This window comes from Hyla sarda, chromosome 10 (assembly GCF_029499605.1).
Source record: "Hyla sarda isolate aHylSar1 chromosome 10, aHylSar1.hap1, whole genome shotgun sequence".
Lineage (NCBI taxonomy): Eukaryota > Metazoa > Chordata > Amphibia > Anura > Hylidae > Hyla > Hyla sarda.
The window spans coordinates 9915413-9929538 of NC_079198.1; the positions used below are offsets into that span (position 1 = coordinate 9915413).

General features: G+C 45.7%; 1 protein-coding gene across 6 annotated transcripts in view; it reads left to right on the forward strand.

Moving 5' to 3' along the window:
* USF2 (upstream transcription factor 2, c-fos interacting) overlaps positions 1-14126 on the forward strand; it is a 56574-nt gene that overhangs the window by 37208 nt on the left and 5240 nt on the right. For all 6 annotated transcript variants that reach the window (XM_056543152.1, XM_056543157.1, XM_056543151.1 and 3 more), the window contains 4 exons: positions 5798-5951; positions 8817-8904; positions 11778-11836; positions 11924-12018. In XM_056543152.1, coding sequence (XP_056399127.1) covers positions 5798-5951; positions 8817-8904; positions 11778-11836; positions 11924-12018 — 396 coding nt within the window. The remainder of the gene's footprint in view (positions 1-5797; positions 5952-8816; positions 8905-11777; positions 11837-11923; positions 12019-14126) is intronic.

The following is a 14126-nucleotide window of genomic DNA, read 5'->3' on the forward strand; positions in this document are numbered from 1 at the left end:
ATTTCATATTTTCTTGCACAATAAAGTAAACGGGTAGGAAAATCAATCGGATATTATCCCCAAATATAGTAAAGGGATTATCTAGCGCAGTGGTCTCCAACCTGCGGACCTCCAGATGTTGCAAAACTACAACTCCCAGTATGCCCAGACAGCCAACGGCTGTCCGGGCATACTGGGAGTTGTAGTTTTGCAACATCTGGAGGTCCGCAGGTTGGAGACCACTGATCTAGCGTATTGTTGGAAGTCCAGCCAGTGAAACCTTCAACGATTTCGAAAATGGAGGATGAATTTCCATTGAATGAATGACATACACCGTACGCGCGGCCAATCTAGCTGCTCCATGTTTTTAACTCCCCCCCCCCCCCCTCACCTTCTGTAGGCCGGCTTCCGCAGGCTTGGTTCCCCTACAGGGCGCCCTTTCCTCACAGTGGGCCGCTCGATATAGTTAAAAAAGAAAAAAAAATTTGCTCATTGCCCCACTACTCCCTCTAGTGGCTGAATATAAAATGACTTTACAGCTCTGTCTGTAAAACTCAATTTGATACTGGGAGTTGTTCACTGACTGTGTCCCAGCAGGTGCGATGTACCTTCTACAGTGGCAGCGCCCACTTCACTTTCATGGGTGGTGTAACCTTGGTTTACAGTAGTATCTGCTATTGTTCTGCTTGGAGTCCCATACCATATTTGCCCCTTCCGCAGGGCGGTTATGGTGTCCTTTTGCTAAGTGTGGGGGGGGGTCTAATGGAGTGACCCTGCGTATGCAATGGACGCTTGTCAGAGATGGTGTCTGTTTTCCCCTTCTCCATATGGGGAGTATCTGTGGCTTTCCAAGGGTAGTAATTCGCAGGTTGTCTGCTGTAGCCCTCGCAGCCACTCCCACTCTTTTTGGGGGGGGGGGGGGGGGCAGGTTTGCTGAGTACCTGCACTGATCTACAGCCGTTTCATTCTATCCTTCCACTGGGGGAGTTGTTTGCCGGGTGTTGCGGTGTGGGTGACTTCTTCTCCCATCCATGCAGGGGAGTATTCGTGGTCTTGCTACCTGCTACTGTTGCTTACTTTAAGTTGCCACTGATTCTCATGTGGTCATTGCATTTATACTCGCTAGGCGAGGTGTTAACAGCCTTATGTGACCAATTCTATGGCGGGACCAGCCATCTCATTATCTCCTTCCGCTGACTGCCCCGGGGTAGCTCGGTGGGTTGTTGGCTGACGGGTTTTTAGCCATTCCGCTTCCCCTTCCTAGAGGGAGTTATGCAGGTCTTGTACGGTTCCTACCTTTGCTCTTGCAACAGTCGTTCTTCAGCCTCCTCCTGTTGAATGGTTTGTTGCTTTGGTTCCTATTCCTCTTATCCCTGCCATCATACTCCACCTTAGGCGGTGTACTGCAGGTTTTGGCGTAGTTACAGCTGTTTCTGTCCTAGCCTTCTCGTTGGCCTTCTTTAGGGGCTGCTGTGGCGGTTCGTGCCTTGGGTGGGGTACCTACAATCGTTGCACGGCTCCTAGTCTGGCCACCCCAGCTCTTGGGTTGCGCTATCTCTCTAGCACTCGCATAGGAGTCGTCCTGACAGTCATCATGCGGTTTCTGTCTTGGCTTCTATCGGTCTCATCTCTTCCTTTCCATTTGCAGGGTGCTCTCGGTTTTACCTCTGCTCTCCTCTCCAGAAGGCTCTCTACTTGGGTGTCTCCAGGGCTTCTTCCTGTGCCTATTCTTTTTCGAGCTGCCTTTGGCTCCTAGAGGTTCTGCAACAGTTCCAGTTGCCGCATGTCAATCCTCCTTCTTAGTAACTGTTGGGTGTTGCGTGCTTGGGCGATGGTCTTGGTGGGCGACCTCCTGCGCCCAGCACTTGACTTCTGTTCCTGCCCCTTTTTGCTTCGGCTAGACTAACACCTCAGCTGGCTCCCCTTCATCTCCCTCTCAATTACTTGTTCTCTATGGGATGTTCCCTCCTGGGGTCATCCAGTCGGTTATGACCATTGGGATCGGGTAACTGTTCGGCCTTGTCTGTCCTCTCGTCTATGCAGTTGGCGAGTACTGGGCGGCGCGGTATGCCAGTGGTGGCAGTGCCTGTTACTCTGCCCACTGTTCTCCCCTAGGGTATATCACTCTTCCCTTGTTGTGCCATTCTCGTTCGGGACCCTCTCCCTCTTGATTCTACCTTTTCAGGAGAAATCTGCTGGTGTGCCTTCTGGCTTGGGCTACCTTCCGGGTGCTCATTACAGGTCTCGTTCTTTCACAAATGGTTTTCCTGCTACTTCTCCTTGGCAGTGGTTGTTGCCTCTGGCCTTGGTGGTGTTCCTGTCCCGGTTCTCTCCACTTATTCTATGGGGGGAGGGTGACCTCTCCACCTCCTGTCTCGGCCTGGGAGCACGTCACCTGAGGTGTTTCGCTACGCTTGGGTTGCTGACATCTGATGGTGTGAGCCTTATTTCCGTGTCTGGGAACCTCTGGTTCTGATAGCTGCTGTTCCGGTGTTGCTGAACAGCTCTGGCCTCCTCATCGGCCAGTTTGGGTTACTTTGCCTCCCTCCGGGCATGTGCGGACCTCACCTTATGGCAGAGGGCCTTCTGGTCATTCTGGTTACCTCCGTTTGGCCAGTACGCGTTTCCATGCCAGGCAAAGTCCTGCTCTTCGTGCACTTTTCCCCGCCTTCTGGCTTATGTTTTTTTGAGTTTTCTCTTTCACCCGGTTCTCATGGGGTGGCTTTGGGTCTCTCTATTGTACCTGAGCCTTTTGATCGGCTGGTCGGCAGTCTGGTCCAGGCCCTGACCTTCTATCTGGCCGGTCCGCCCCTGTGCTCAAGCCCTTACGAGGGTCTTGTTTTGTGTCTCTTCATCCTTTTCCAGCGGCCTCTAGGTGGCTACATGGCTCAGTGGTTACAGCGCTGGTCTTGTAGACCAAAGGTCGTGTGTTCTATTCTTGGTTCTGCCCTCTGAGTTCTGTCTCTCTCTCTTTCTCTATATTTCTTTTTCTTCCTCTTTCTCTCTCTCTCTATCCTGCCATTGAGGCTACCCATCTGGCAGGGCTTACCCTACAATCCTCTCCGGTCCATTTCTCTTCTGGAAGTTGGCATGTTTCCCGCCATGTCCGCTTTGCTTTGACACATCTCTGCTGTGGTTATCGTCCCTTTCTCTTCCATGTGTTGGCCAGGCCGCGGTGGGCCTGCGTCTTCTGTCTTGCTCGCCAATCAGGCGACCGAGGGAAAAAAAAGGAGATTTTTTTTTTTGTACTCACTGTAAAATCTCTTTCTTGTAGCCTTCATGGGGGAACACAGCGCCCACCCATTTATGGGTCCTAGTCAGGTTGTTTATCTGTTGTTATTTTCTGGTGTCTTTCGGACATGTTTCCTTTGTTGTTTGGCTTCTCCTACTGCTTTGCCTAGTGTCAGCCTCCTAGTGGACAGCAGCATAATACCCATGGTCTCTGTGTCCCCCAATGAGGCGACCGAGAGAGAGATTTTACTGTGAGTACAAAAAAATCTCCTTATTGTAAATACATTTCATTAATTTCCTGTACTGATCCTGAGTTATATCCTATATTATACTCCAGAGCTGTACTCACTATTCTGCTGGTGAGGTCACTGTGTACATTCAATACATTACTTATCCTGTACTGATCCTGAGTTATATCCTGTATTATACTCCAGAGCTGTACTCACTATTCTGCTGGTGAGATCACTGTGTACATACATTACATTACTTATCCTGTACTGATCCTGAGTTATATCCTGTATTATACTCCAGAGCTGTACTCACTATTCTGCTGGTGAGATCACTGTGTACATACATTACATTACTTATCCTGTACTGATCCTGAGTTATATCCTGTATTATACTCCAGAGCTGTACTCACTATTCTGCTGGTGGGGTCACCGTGTACATACATTACATTACTTATCCTGTACTGATCCTGAGTTATATCCTGTATTATACTTCAGAGCTGTACTCACTATTCTGCTGGTGAGGTCACTGTGTAAATACATTACATTACTGATCCTGTACTGATCCTGAGTTATATCCTGTATTATACTCCAGAGCTGTACTCACTATTCTGCTGGAGGGGTCACTGTGTACATACATTACATTACTTATCCTGTACTGATCCATTGAGCCATTGCCCTGAAGTATAAGGATTTCGTGTCTCAAGTTGTTGTTGTTTTAGAAACAGACCTAGAGGAAGTGCAGGGGGTGAGTCGGCCATGACATGTGAGTTCACTTCTGTGTAGTTGTGTACACGGCTTCGCTCTCCCCCCCCGCTCTGCCGTATTGCTGTGTACCGGAAGCGGACACATGAAGTTTGGCTCTGATGTTATGACTGGTAGACATCCAAACACTTGAGGTCACTTGAGAATAGATTTGTGTTTCTAGGGCAGCGATTCCCAACCAGAGCGCCTCCAGCTGTTGCAAAACTACAATTCCCAATTTAAGAGGTTGTCCAGAATTAGAAAGAACAGCACCATTCCTATTTACAGGCTGTGTCTGGTACTGCAGCTTGGCTCTACTGAAATGAATGGGACGGAGCTGCAGTACTACACACCACCTGTAGACAGGAGCGGCGCTGTTTTTGCAACAACAAAAAAATAAAAAATGCAGCATGCCCGCATTGCGTCGGGGAAACACTGCCTTAGGCCAGTGTTTTCCAAACTGTGTGCATGCAGCTGTTGCAAGACTACAACCCCCCAGCATGCCCGGAAAGGCTTCGGCTGTCTGGGCATGCTGGGATTTGTAACAGCTGGAGGCACCCTGGTGGGGAATCACTGCCTTAGACTTTAGTGTAAGGTTTATTGGTTATCCAGGATTAGAAAAGCATGGCTGCTGCCTTCTAAAAAAAAAAAAAAAAAAAAAAACAACACCGCCCCTCTGTCCTCTGGTTATGTGCGGTATTGCAGCCTGGCTGCATTCACTTTGCAACTGAGCTGCAATACTCCACACAACCTGAGGACAAGTGTGGCGCTGTTTCTGGAAGAAAGAAACTATTTTTTACAAATCCCGGATGACCCCAGATTTCTTAAGGGAATCTGAACCACTATTTCAGGACTAAACGAATCAATGGCGGATTCAGATTTGGCAATTCTTGCTGTAAAATTTAGAATCTCCATAAAACAGTGTTTTTTTCCCAACCAGGGTACCTCCAGCTGTTGCAAAACTACAACTCCCAGCATGCCCGGACAGCCTTTGGCTGTCGGGGCATGCTGAGAGTTGTAGTTTTGCAACAGCTGGAGGCACCCTGGTTGGGAAATGCTGGTAAAAAGGAAGTTACTTACCATGAACTTCCCTAAAGGGTTGGTAAGGGGAGATCTCCATGTAATGACATTTAAAGGGGTTATCCAGGAAAAAAACTTTTTTTTTTAATATATCAACTGGCTCCAGAAAGTTAAACCGATTTGTAAATGACTTCTATTAAAAAAATCTTAATCCTTCCAATAATTATCAGCTGCTGAAGTTGAGTTGTTGTTTTCTGTCTGGCAACAGTGCTCTCTGCTGACATCTCTGCTTGTCTTGGGAACTGCGCAGAGTAGAAGAGGTTTGCTATGGGGATTTGCTTCTAAACTGGGCGTTTCCCGAGACAGGTGTCATCAGAGAGCAGTTAGACAGAAAAGAACAACTCCACTTCAGCAGCTCATTAGTACTGAAAGGATTAAGATTTTTTAATAGAAGTAATTTACAAATCTGTTTAACTTTCTGGAGCCAGTTGAGCAGCTCCATACATCACATGTAGCACCAGGGCCGATTATTGTTTCTCAGGCGTCATCATTCGTTTTACGTTGTCCGGTGTTCTTACTAGTGTTTGACGTTGCAGGCGGTCATCCAGAACCCCTTCAGTAATGGCGGAAGCCCTTCTACAGATGCGGTCAGTGGGGAGGCACGGTTTGCATACTTCCCTGCTTCCACTGTGGGCGACACAACGGCTGTGTCCGTGCAAACTGCCGATCCTGCGCTGACTCAAGCAGGAGGTAAGTGCCACCCAGGTTATTCGCACCATTCACACAGATTTTACATAGGGTAAATTCACCGGAGTAGCCTTTTAAAGGAGTACTCCCCTGGCCAGCGTTGGGAACATTTTAGTTCCGAACGATGCGGGGGTCACCCACGCCCCCTATGACATCAGGCCACACCTCCTCAGTGCAAGTCTATTGGAGGGGGTGTGGCGGTCGCCATGCCACCTCCCATAGACTTGCATTGAGACATCACGAGGGGGCGTGGGTGACCCCCGCATCGTTCGGAACTAAATGTTCCCAACGCTGGCCAGAGGAGTACTCCTTTAATGAGGTTTGTCTGGTGTTCTTTTATCTAGCAGGATCTGACCGGACAAAAAAAAAAATGGACATTAACCCCTTCCTGCTATAGGATGTTTGCATGCATCCGACACGTTCACACAATTGGACTTATGCATACATCCTAGCGATCTCCGGCACTGCCGCTGGCAGCACAGGAGATCGCCGACGGGACCCGGCTGTTAATCACAGCCAGAGTACCGCCGCAGCTGCCGGAGCCGCGAACGCGCCGGTCACGGCAGCATTAACCCCCTAGATTCTGGATCAATCCTGATCACGGCATCTATGGTGTTGACAGGGGGAGCGCTCTCCCCCTGATCACCAACGGCGGTGCCGCTATACGATCGCGGTTGCTATGGCAGCAGGAGGTCAGATCCTGTCTGCCTGCTACGGAAGCCTGTGAGATCCAGCCAGAGGCTGTAGTGTGTGGATCTGATCGGGTCATACTGTGCTGCAGTACAAATGTATTCATAGTATAACCTGTAAAAAGTGTTAAAAAATATAAAATAAAAAGTTCTTCAATAAAAGTATGAAGTGTAAAAAAAAAATATAAAAAATACCCTTTTCCCAATAAAAGCCCTTGTATTATCACCAAAAAGATCAAAAACACAAATCATATAAATATGTATTGCCACGTCCGTAATGACGTGTACTATAAAACTATAATGTAAATTATCTCGTACGGTGGACGCCGTAAAATGAACATAAAAAAAAGCTAAAAATTTGCCAATTTTGGTACAAATAGCAGAATAAAAAAAGATCAAAAGGTAGCACAAAAATGATATCAATAAAAAGTACAGCTCATCCCGCAAAAAATGAGCCCTTACTCAATGGCGTCGGACGAAAAATAATAAAGTTATGGCTGAAAATTAATGTCAGAAAAATAATTTTGCTCAGAAAAGGAAAAACAACTTAGAAAGTTATAAAAAAATGGGAATCGCCATAATCGTACCGACCCACAGAATAAATAGAACATCACTTTTACCGCACAGTGTACACCATACAGCCTTTTTTTATTTATTTTTTTTATTTTATTTTTTAAACACCAGAAATTTTCCAGTTTCACAATATTTTGAAGTTTTTCACAAAAAATGCAGCATGTGTCAACAAAAATGCACCATTTATATAAAGTACAAGATGTCATGAAAAAAAACCACCTCAGAATCGCTCCGCTCAGAAAAAGCGTTCTAAAGTTATTACCATATAAAGAGACACATGTCAAATAAAAAAAATAAAATAAAAGAGCCTGGTCATAGAGGTAAAAAATGGGTCCGTCCTTAAGGGGTGAAAGGGGTACTCCGGTGGAAAACTTTTATTTTATTTTTTTATTTTTATTTTTTTAAACAACTGGTTAAACAGATTTGTAAATTACTTCTATAAAAAAAAAATCTTTACCCTTCCAGTACTTCTTAGCAGCTGTATGCTACAGAGATAATTCTTTTCTTTTTCAATTTCTTTTCTGTCTGACCACAGTGCTCTCTGCTGACACCTCTGTCCGTGTCAGGAACTGTCCAGAGCAGCATAGGTTTGCAATGGGGATTTTCTCCTGCTCTGGACAGTTCCTGATACGGGCATCAGGTGTCAGCAGAGAGCACTGTGGAAAAAAGAAATTGAAAAAGAAAAGAATTTCCTCTGTAGCATACAGCTGCTAAAAAGTACTGGAAGGGTAAAGATTTTTTAAGAAGTCATATACAAATCTGTTTAACTTTGACACCAGTTGATTTAAAAAAAAAAAAAAAAAAAAATTGACCGGCGACCCCTATAAAGGGCTACTCCGTAAAAAAACAAAACTGTTTTCCCCCTCAATAAATCCAGTTTTGAAAGTTATGATAGTGCTCACATTCATCCAGTAACATTAAACTCCAATGATTCTCCACTGACTTCCTTTGCCCAGAAGTTGTGTCGTTTCTTACAGCGTCACTCTTCCACTTCCTCTGCTTAAGCCGCCATCTTGGGATGTGACATCATAGGCTTACATCATCACTGTGGACTCTGCTTGCTCTGGCATCCCCCATTGAAGTCGGCCCACGTTGCTACATCACAGCCCTGCTCCTGCGGTTCTACAGCACAGCACGGACGGGAGAGTATAGTAGCATAGCTCATAGCGCAATTCGTCATGTGACCGCCACATAAGACATGGAAAGCAGTGAATCTCGGACTTGTAGGCATTAGCAGTGCATGCTTTACCATTAAAGGGGTACTCTTCCCCTGGGCATCTTATCCCCCTATCTAAAGTCAGTTCGTGGGGATCCCGCTGCTGGGGACCCCCATGATCTCTGCTGTTTCACTTAAGTCATCTGATACATGAAGCGAACTTTGCTCCGTACCGAATGACTGGCGATGCAGGGCAGGAGCCCCTTGTGACGTCACTCAAAAAAATAGAGTGTAAGCATCGGAACGGATTTAATATTCCAAATAAGCTTCTTATTCAATGACAACAAGCAGAGCTCTTATGATCCCTGGAAACTGGATGGGAAAATGACTTGTGATGAAGATTTAATTGTGGGAAAAAATGTAATGATCTGTGTGTCTTTCTATCATCAGGGCAGTTCTACGTCATGATGACCCCTCAAGATGTGCTTCCTGCTGGGACACAGAGGACGATCGCTCCGCGCACTCATCCCTACTCCCCGTATGTATCCGTACTGTGCTTGGTTAGGCTAAAAAAAGTAAATTACCGTATGTTTCGCCCTATAGGACGCACCGGCATATAAGACGCACCCAATTTTAAAGGTGCACAATCTAGAAATCTTCAACCTGCGGACCTCCAGATGTTGCAAAACTACAACTCCCAGCATGCCCGGACAGCCGTTGGCTGTCCGGGCATGCTGGGTGTTGTAGTTTTGCAACATCTGGAGGTCCGCAGGTTGAAGACCACTGGTATAGGAGGTAATACTCACGTGTCCCTGCCGCTCCGGACCCGTCACCGCTGCCCTGGATGTCGCTCCATCGCTGTCGCCGCGTCCCCGTGGTGTCCCCGTCGCTCCAGACGTCTTCTTCCCCAGGATCCACGCGCTCCGTCGTCGTCATCACGTCGCTACGCACGCCGCTCCTATTGGATGACGGGACGGCGTGCGCGACGACGTGATGACGTCGAAGGAGAGCGCCGGCCATGCAGGGGATCCCGGCCCAGAGCAGACACAGAGGAGGCAGGTAAGGTCCCTCCCGGTGTCCTGTAAGCTGTTCGGGACGCCGTGATTTCACCGCGGCGGTCCCGAACAGCCGGGTTAGTGTCACTTTCCCTTCAGACGCGGCGGTCAGCTTTGATCGCTGTGTCTGAAGGGTTAATACAGGGCATCACCGCGATCGGTGATGTCCTGTATTAGCCGCGGGGCCCGGCCGTTGATGGCCGCAGGGACCGCCGCGATAGGTGTGTGTATTCGCCGTATAAGACGCACCGACATTTTCCCCCCAGTTTTGGGGAAGAAAAAGTGCGTCTTATACAGCGAAAAATACGATACTCTTGCTAAGTAAATCCGCTCCAATCCTTGCTTCCGCTCCCGTGCTCCGACCGATAGGGTTGTGTTCCCTTCCAGGCCAAACGGCAAACAAAGGAAAGTGTCCAGCACCAGGTAGCGGGTAAAACGTCCACTTTATTGAGGCATCTGAATAAAACAAGTACACAAGTGCTTAGTCGCCTACGCGTTTCAGGCTGAAGTGCCCTTGGTCATGGCTTCTATTTAAAAAAAAAAAAAATCTTAATCCTTCCAGTACTTATTAGCTGCTGTATACTACAGAGGAAGTTCTTTTTTTTTTGTTGGCTATTTTCTGTCTGTCCACAGTGCTCTCTGCTGCCACCTCTGTACATGTCAGGAACTGTCCAGAGCAGGATAGGTTTGCTATGGGGATTTTCTCCTGCTCTGGACAGTTCCTAAAATGGACAGAGGTGTCAGCAGAGAGAATAGAAGTCCAAAAAGAAAAGCACTTCCTTTGTAGTATACAGCAGCTGATAAGTACTGGAAGGATTAAGATTTTTTAATAAGTAATTTACAAATTTGTTTAACTTTCTGGCACCAGTTGATAGAAAAAAAAATAGAAAAAAAACTTTTTTTTACCCCGGAGTACCCCTTTAAGGTGGGGTAACTCCAGTACTTAGGGGATATGTGTCTGAGCGCTCGTGTATCTCTGGCTCTCCCATAGACAGTGCATGGAGGGGTCATAGCAGGAGATTGCGTGGGGGGTCCTAGCGGTCGGACCACCCCCTCCGCCATCACACACTTATCCACAGATGTACCGGAGTTCCCCTTTAACACTGATTGCACAGAATGAAGATCACAATGTCACATTGTATCTTCTCATATAATGTGTTGTAAAGCGCAACCTACCGCAATATGACTGACGCTAAAAGTCCAAACCTGTTAGGTTTTCGCTCACATGTAAGTCTCGCACGACCCGCTTGTCACAGTTTATGCAATTTTTTATTGCGCAACGTATTTGGTACAAAGTTGCTGTGTGGATGAGAAACCTACACGTCCCTTTACTATAACCAGTGTGACTGCAGCTGTCTCAAAACTACAACTCCCAGCATGCCCACAGCATGAGTAAAATCACAGCAAGTTTTGCCAAATCTGAATCCGTCGACTCGGCCGTAGATTAATTTAGTCTTGAAATAGTTGTTCAGATTCTACTCCAGTGAAAAACTTTTATTTTTTTTATTTTTAAATCAACTGGTGCCAGAAATTTAAACAGATATTTAAATTACTTCTAGTAAAAAAAAATCTTAATCCTTCCAGTACTTATTAGCTGCTAAATACCACAGTGGAAATTATTTTCCTCTCTGCTGATATCATGACCACAGTGCTCTCTGCTGACATCTCTGTCCATTTTAGGAACTGTCCAGAATAGGAAAAAATCCCCATAGCAAACATATGCTACTCTGGACAGTTCCTAAAATGGACAGAGATGTCAGCAGAGAGCACTGTGGTCATGATGTCAGCAGAGAGCACTGTGCTCGTGATGTCAGCAGAGAGCTCTGTGTTTCAAAAAGAAAATAATTTCCTCTGTAGTATTCAGCAGCTAATAAGTACTGGAAGGATTAAGATTTTTTTTTAATAGAAGTAATTTACAAATCTGTTAAACTTCCTGGCACCAGTTGATTTAAAAAATAAAATAAAAAATAAAAAAGTTTTCCACCGGAGTACCCCTTTAAGTCTGGGGTCATCCAGGATTTGTAAAGCATAGTTGCTTTCCACCAGAAACAGCGCCACTCTTGTCCTCCAGGTTGTGTGCGGTATTGCAGCTCAGTTGCAAAGTGAATGCAGCCGAGCTGCAATACCGCGCATAACCCGAGGACAAGAGGGGTGGTGCTGTTTTTAGAAGGCAGCAGCCATACTGCGGGTTGTAGTTTTGCAATAGCAGGAGGCAGACTGGTTGGGAATTATTGGCATTATGAAAGTTACATCAGTAGAAGTGTGTTTTTTTTATTTTTTTTATTAACCCTTTGTATACAAAGGCCTTCCGTTGTGAGCGCAGTTTGTCACCGGAGCTTGCGTTTTCTTTTACCAGAAAAATGGATGGAAACAGAACCCCGCGGGACGAGCGGCGCAGAGCCCAACACAACGAAGGTAAGCGGCCCGCCTCTCGCTCTCCTCGCCACCGTCAACACTCTTGTATTTCCACCTCTGTTTGAGGGTCGGTTTTATTTTTTGTAGTGGAGAGGCGACGACGAGACAAGATAAACAATTGGATCGTCCAGCTATCAAAAATCATTCCAGACTGCAACATGGAGAGCAGCAAGACCGGAGCGGTAAGAGGAGCTGGACCATGTCTCCGCAGGCGGCTCGTAGCTTAAAGTGTACCTGTCATCAACAAAAACTATTGTTATAATGTAGATAATAGAGATGAGCGAACTTACAGTAAATTTGATTCGTCACGAACTTCTCGGCTCGGCAGTTGATGACTTTTCCTGCATAAATTAGTTCAGCTTTCAGGTGCTCCGGTGGGCTGGAAAAGGTGGATACAGTCCTAGGAGACTCTTTCCTAGGACTGTATCCACCTTTTCCAGCCCACCAGAGCACCTGAAAGCTGAACTAATTTATGCAGGAAAAGTCATCAACTGCCGAGCCGAGAAGTTCGTGACGAATCGAATTTACTGTAAGTTCGATCATCTCTCGTAGATAATACCATTATATGTATATTTGTAATACACATTGGTTAAAAATTGTGTATATTTTTGGGTGAAAATATTTTGTTCCTGCAGCTATTGTCTGTGTGTCTCTATGAGGAGTCCAAATACAGGAAGTGAGGGCGGGACAAGCAGGGATCTGTTCAGACTCCTGGCCTGTCAATCATCCTGATGTATGAGCATATTATAGAGCAGTGGTCTCCAACCTGCGCACCTCCAGATGTTGCAAAACTACAACTCCCAGCATGCCCGGACAGCCAACGGCTGTCCGGGCATGCTGGGAGTTGTAGTTTTGCAACATCTGGAGGTCCGCAGGTTGGAGACCACTATTATAGAGTCTCAGTGCACACTGTCCTTTTTCTTGGTGCACAGAGCCCTGCCTGTCCTACCATCACTTCCTGTTTTTGGACTCGTCATAGAGACACACAGACAATAGCTGCAGGGACAGCATTTTATCAGCCAAAAATATACACAATTTTTAACCAATGTATATTACAAATATACATATAATGGTATTATCTACATTATATAAAAAGTTTTTGTTGACGACAGGTACAGTTTAACCGCTATAGGAATCTTTTTTCAGCTTTTTATTTATTTTATTTTTTGTTTTTTTGTTCCATGTAGTCTTTCCCAATAAAATACCTGATTTAACTAGTTAACGACCATGGACATGTGTACTCGTCCAATGGCCGTTAACAGACTCGAGCCCACGTCATACCGGCCGGCCCTCAGCTGATTCTTGTAGCTGATTACCGCGGCCGACTTTTAACCCTTTAGATCACCGCTGTCAAAAGTTCACAGCAGCGTTTACAGAACCCTGTAAAGGCTCCATGGTGGTCCAGTGGGGTGGATCGCCCCCCCCCCCCCCTGCAGGATCGCGGGGGGCGATCCACGGAGGTAGCCAGAGGACTTACCTCTCCTTCCATTCAGGTCCTGACTCTCGCATTGAAAAAGCTTGGCAGGACCAGGCTTTATCAATCGAGTGCAGATCAATGTGGTTCTATGGAACCACATTGATCAGTATGAGGAATCTAATGATTCCTAATGAGGGACTAATAAAGTGTAAAAAAAAAAAAAAAGTTTTAAAAAACACACATTAACCCCTTCCTTAATAAAAGTTTAAAACAACCCCCTTTTCCAAAATTCCATATACAAAATATAAAAACATAATAAAAATATATGTGGTATCGCCGCGTGCGTAAATGTCCGAACTATAAAAATATATCGTAAATTAAACTGTCTGGTCAATGGCGTACGCGCAAAAAAATTCCAAAGTCCAAAATAGGCTATTTTTGGTCACTTTTTATACCATAAAAAAAATGAGTCAGATCAAAACAAAAATGGTACCGATTAAAACTTCAGATGATGGCGCAAAATATGAGCCCTCATACCGTCCCGGACGCAGAAAAAGAAAAAAAGTTATAGGGTCAGAAGCTGAAAATTTTAAATGTATTAATTTTTGTGCATATAGTTACGATTTTTTCCTAAAGTATGTCAAAATAAAACCTATATAAGTAGGGGATCATTTTAATCGTATGAACCTACATAAAGAGAAGGTGTCCTTTTTACCGAAAAGTTTACTGCGTTGAAACGGAAGCCCCCAAAATTTACAAAATTGTGTTTTTTGTCTTCAATTTTGTCGCGCAATGTTTTGGTTTTTTTTCCCCGTTTCGACGTAGATTTTTGAGTAAATTGACTAATGTCGTTCCAAAGTAGAATTTGTGGCG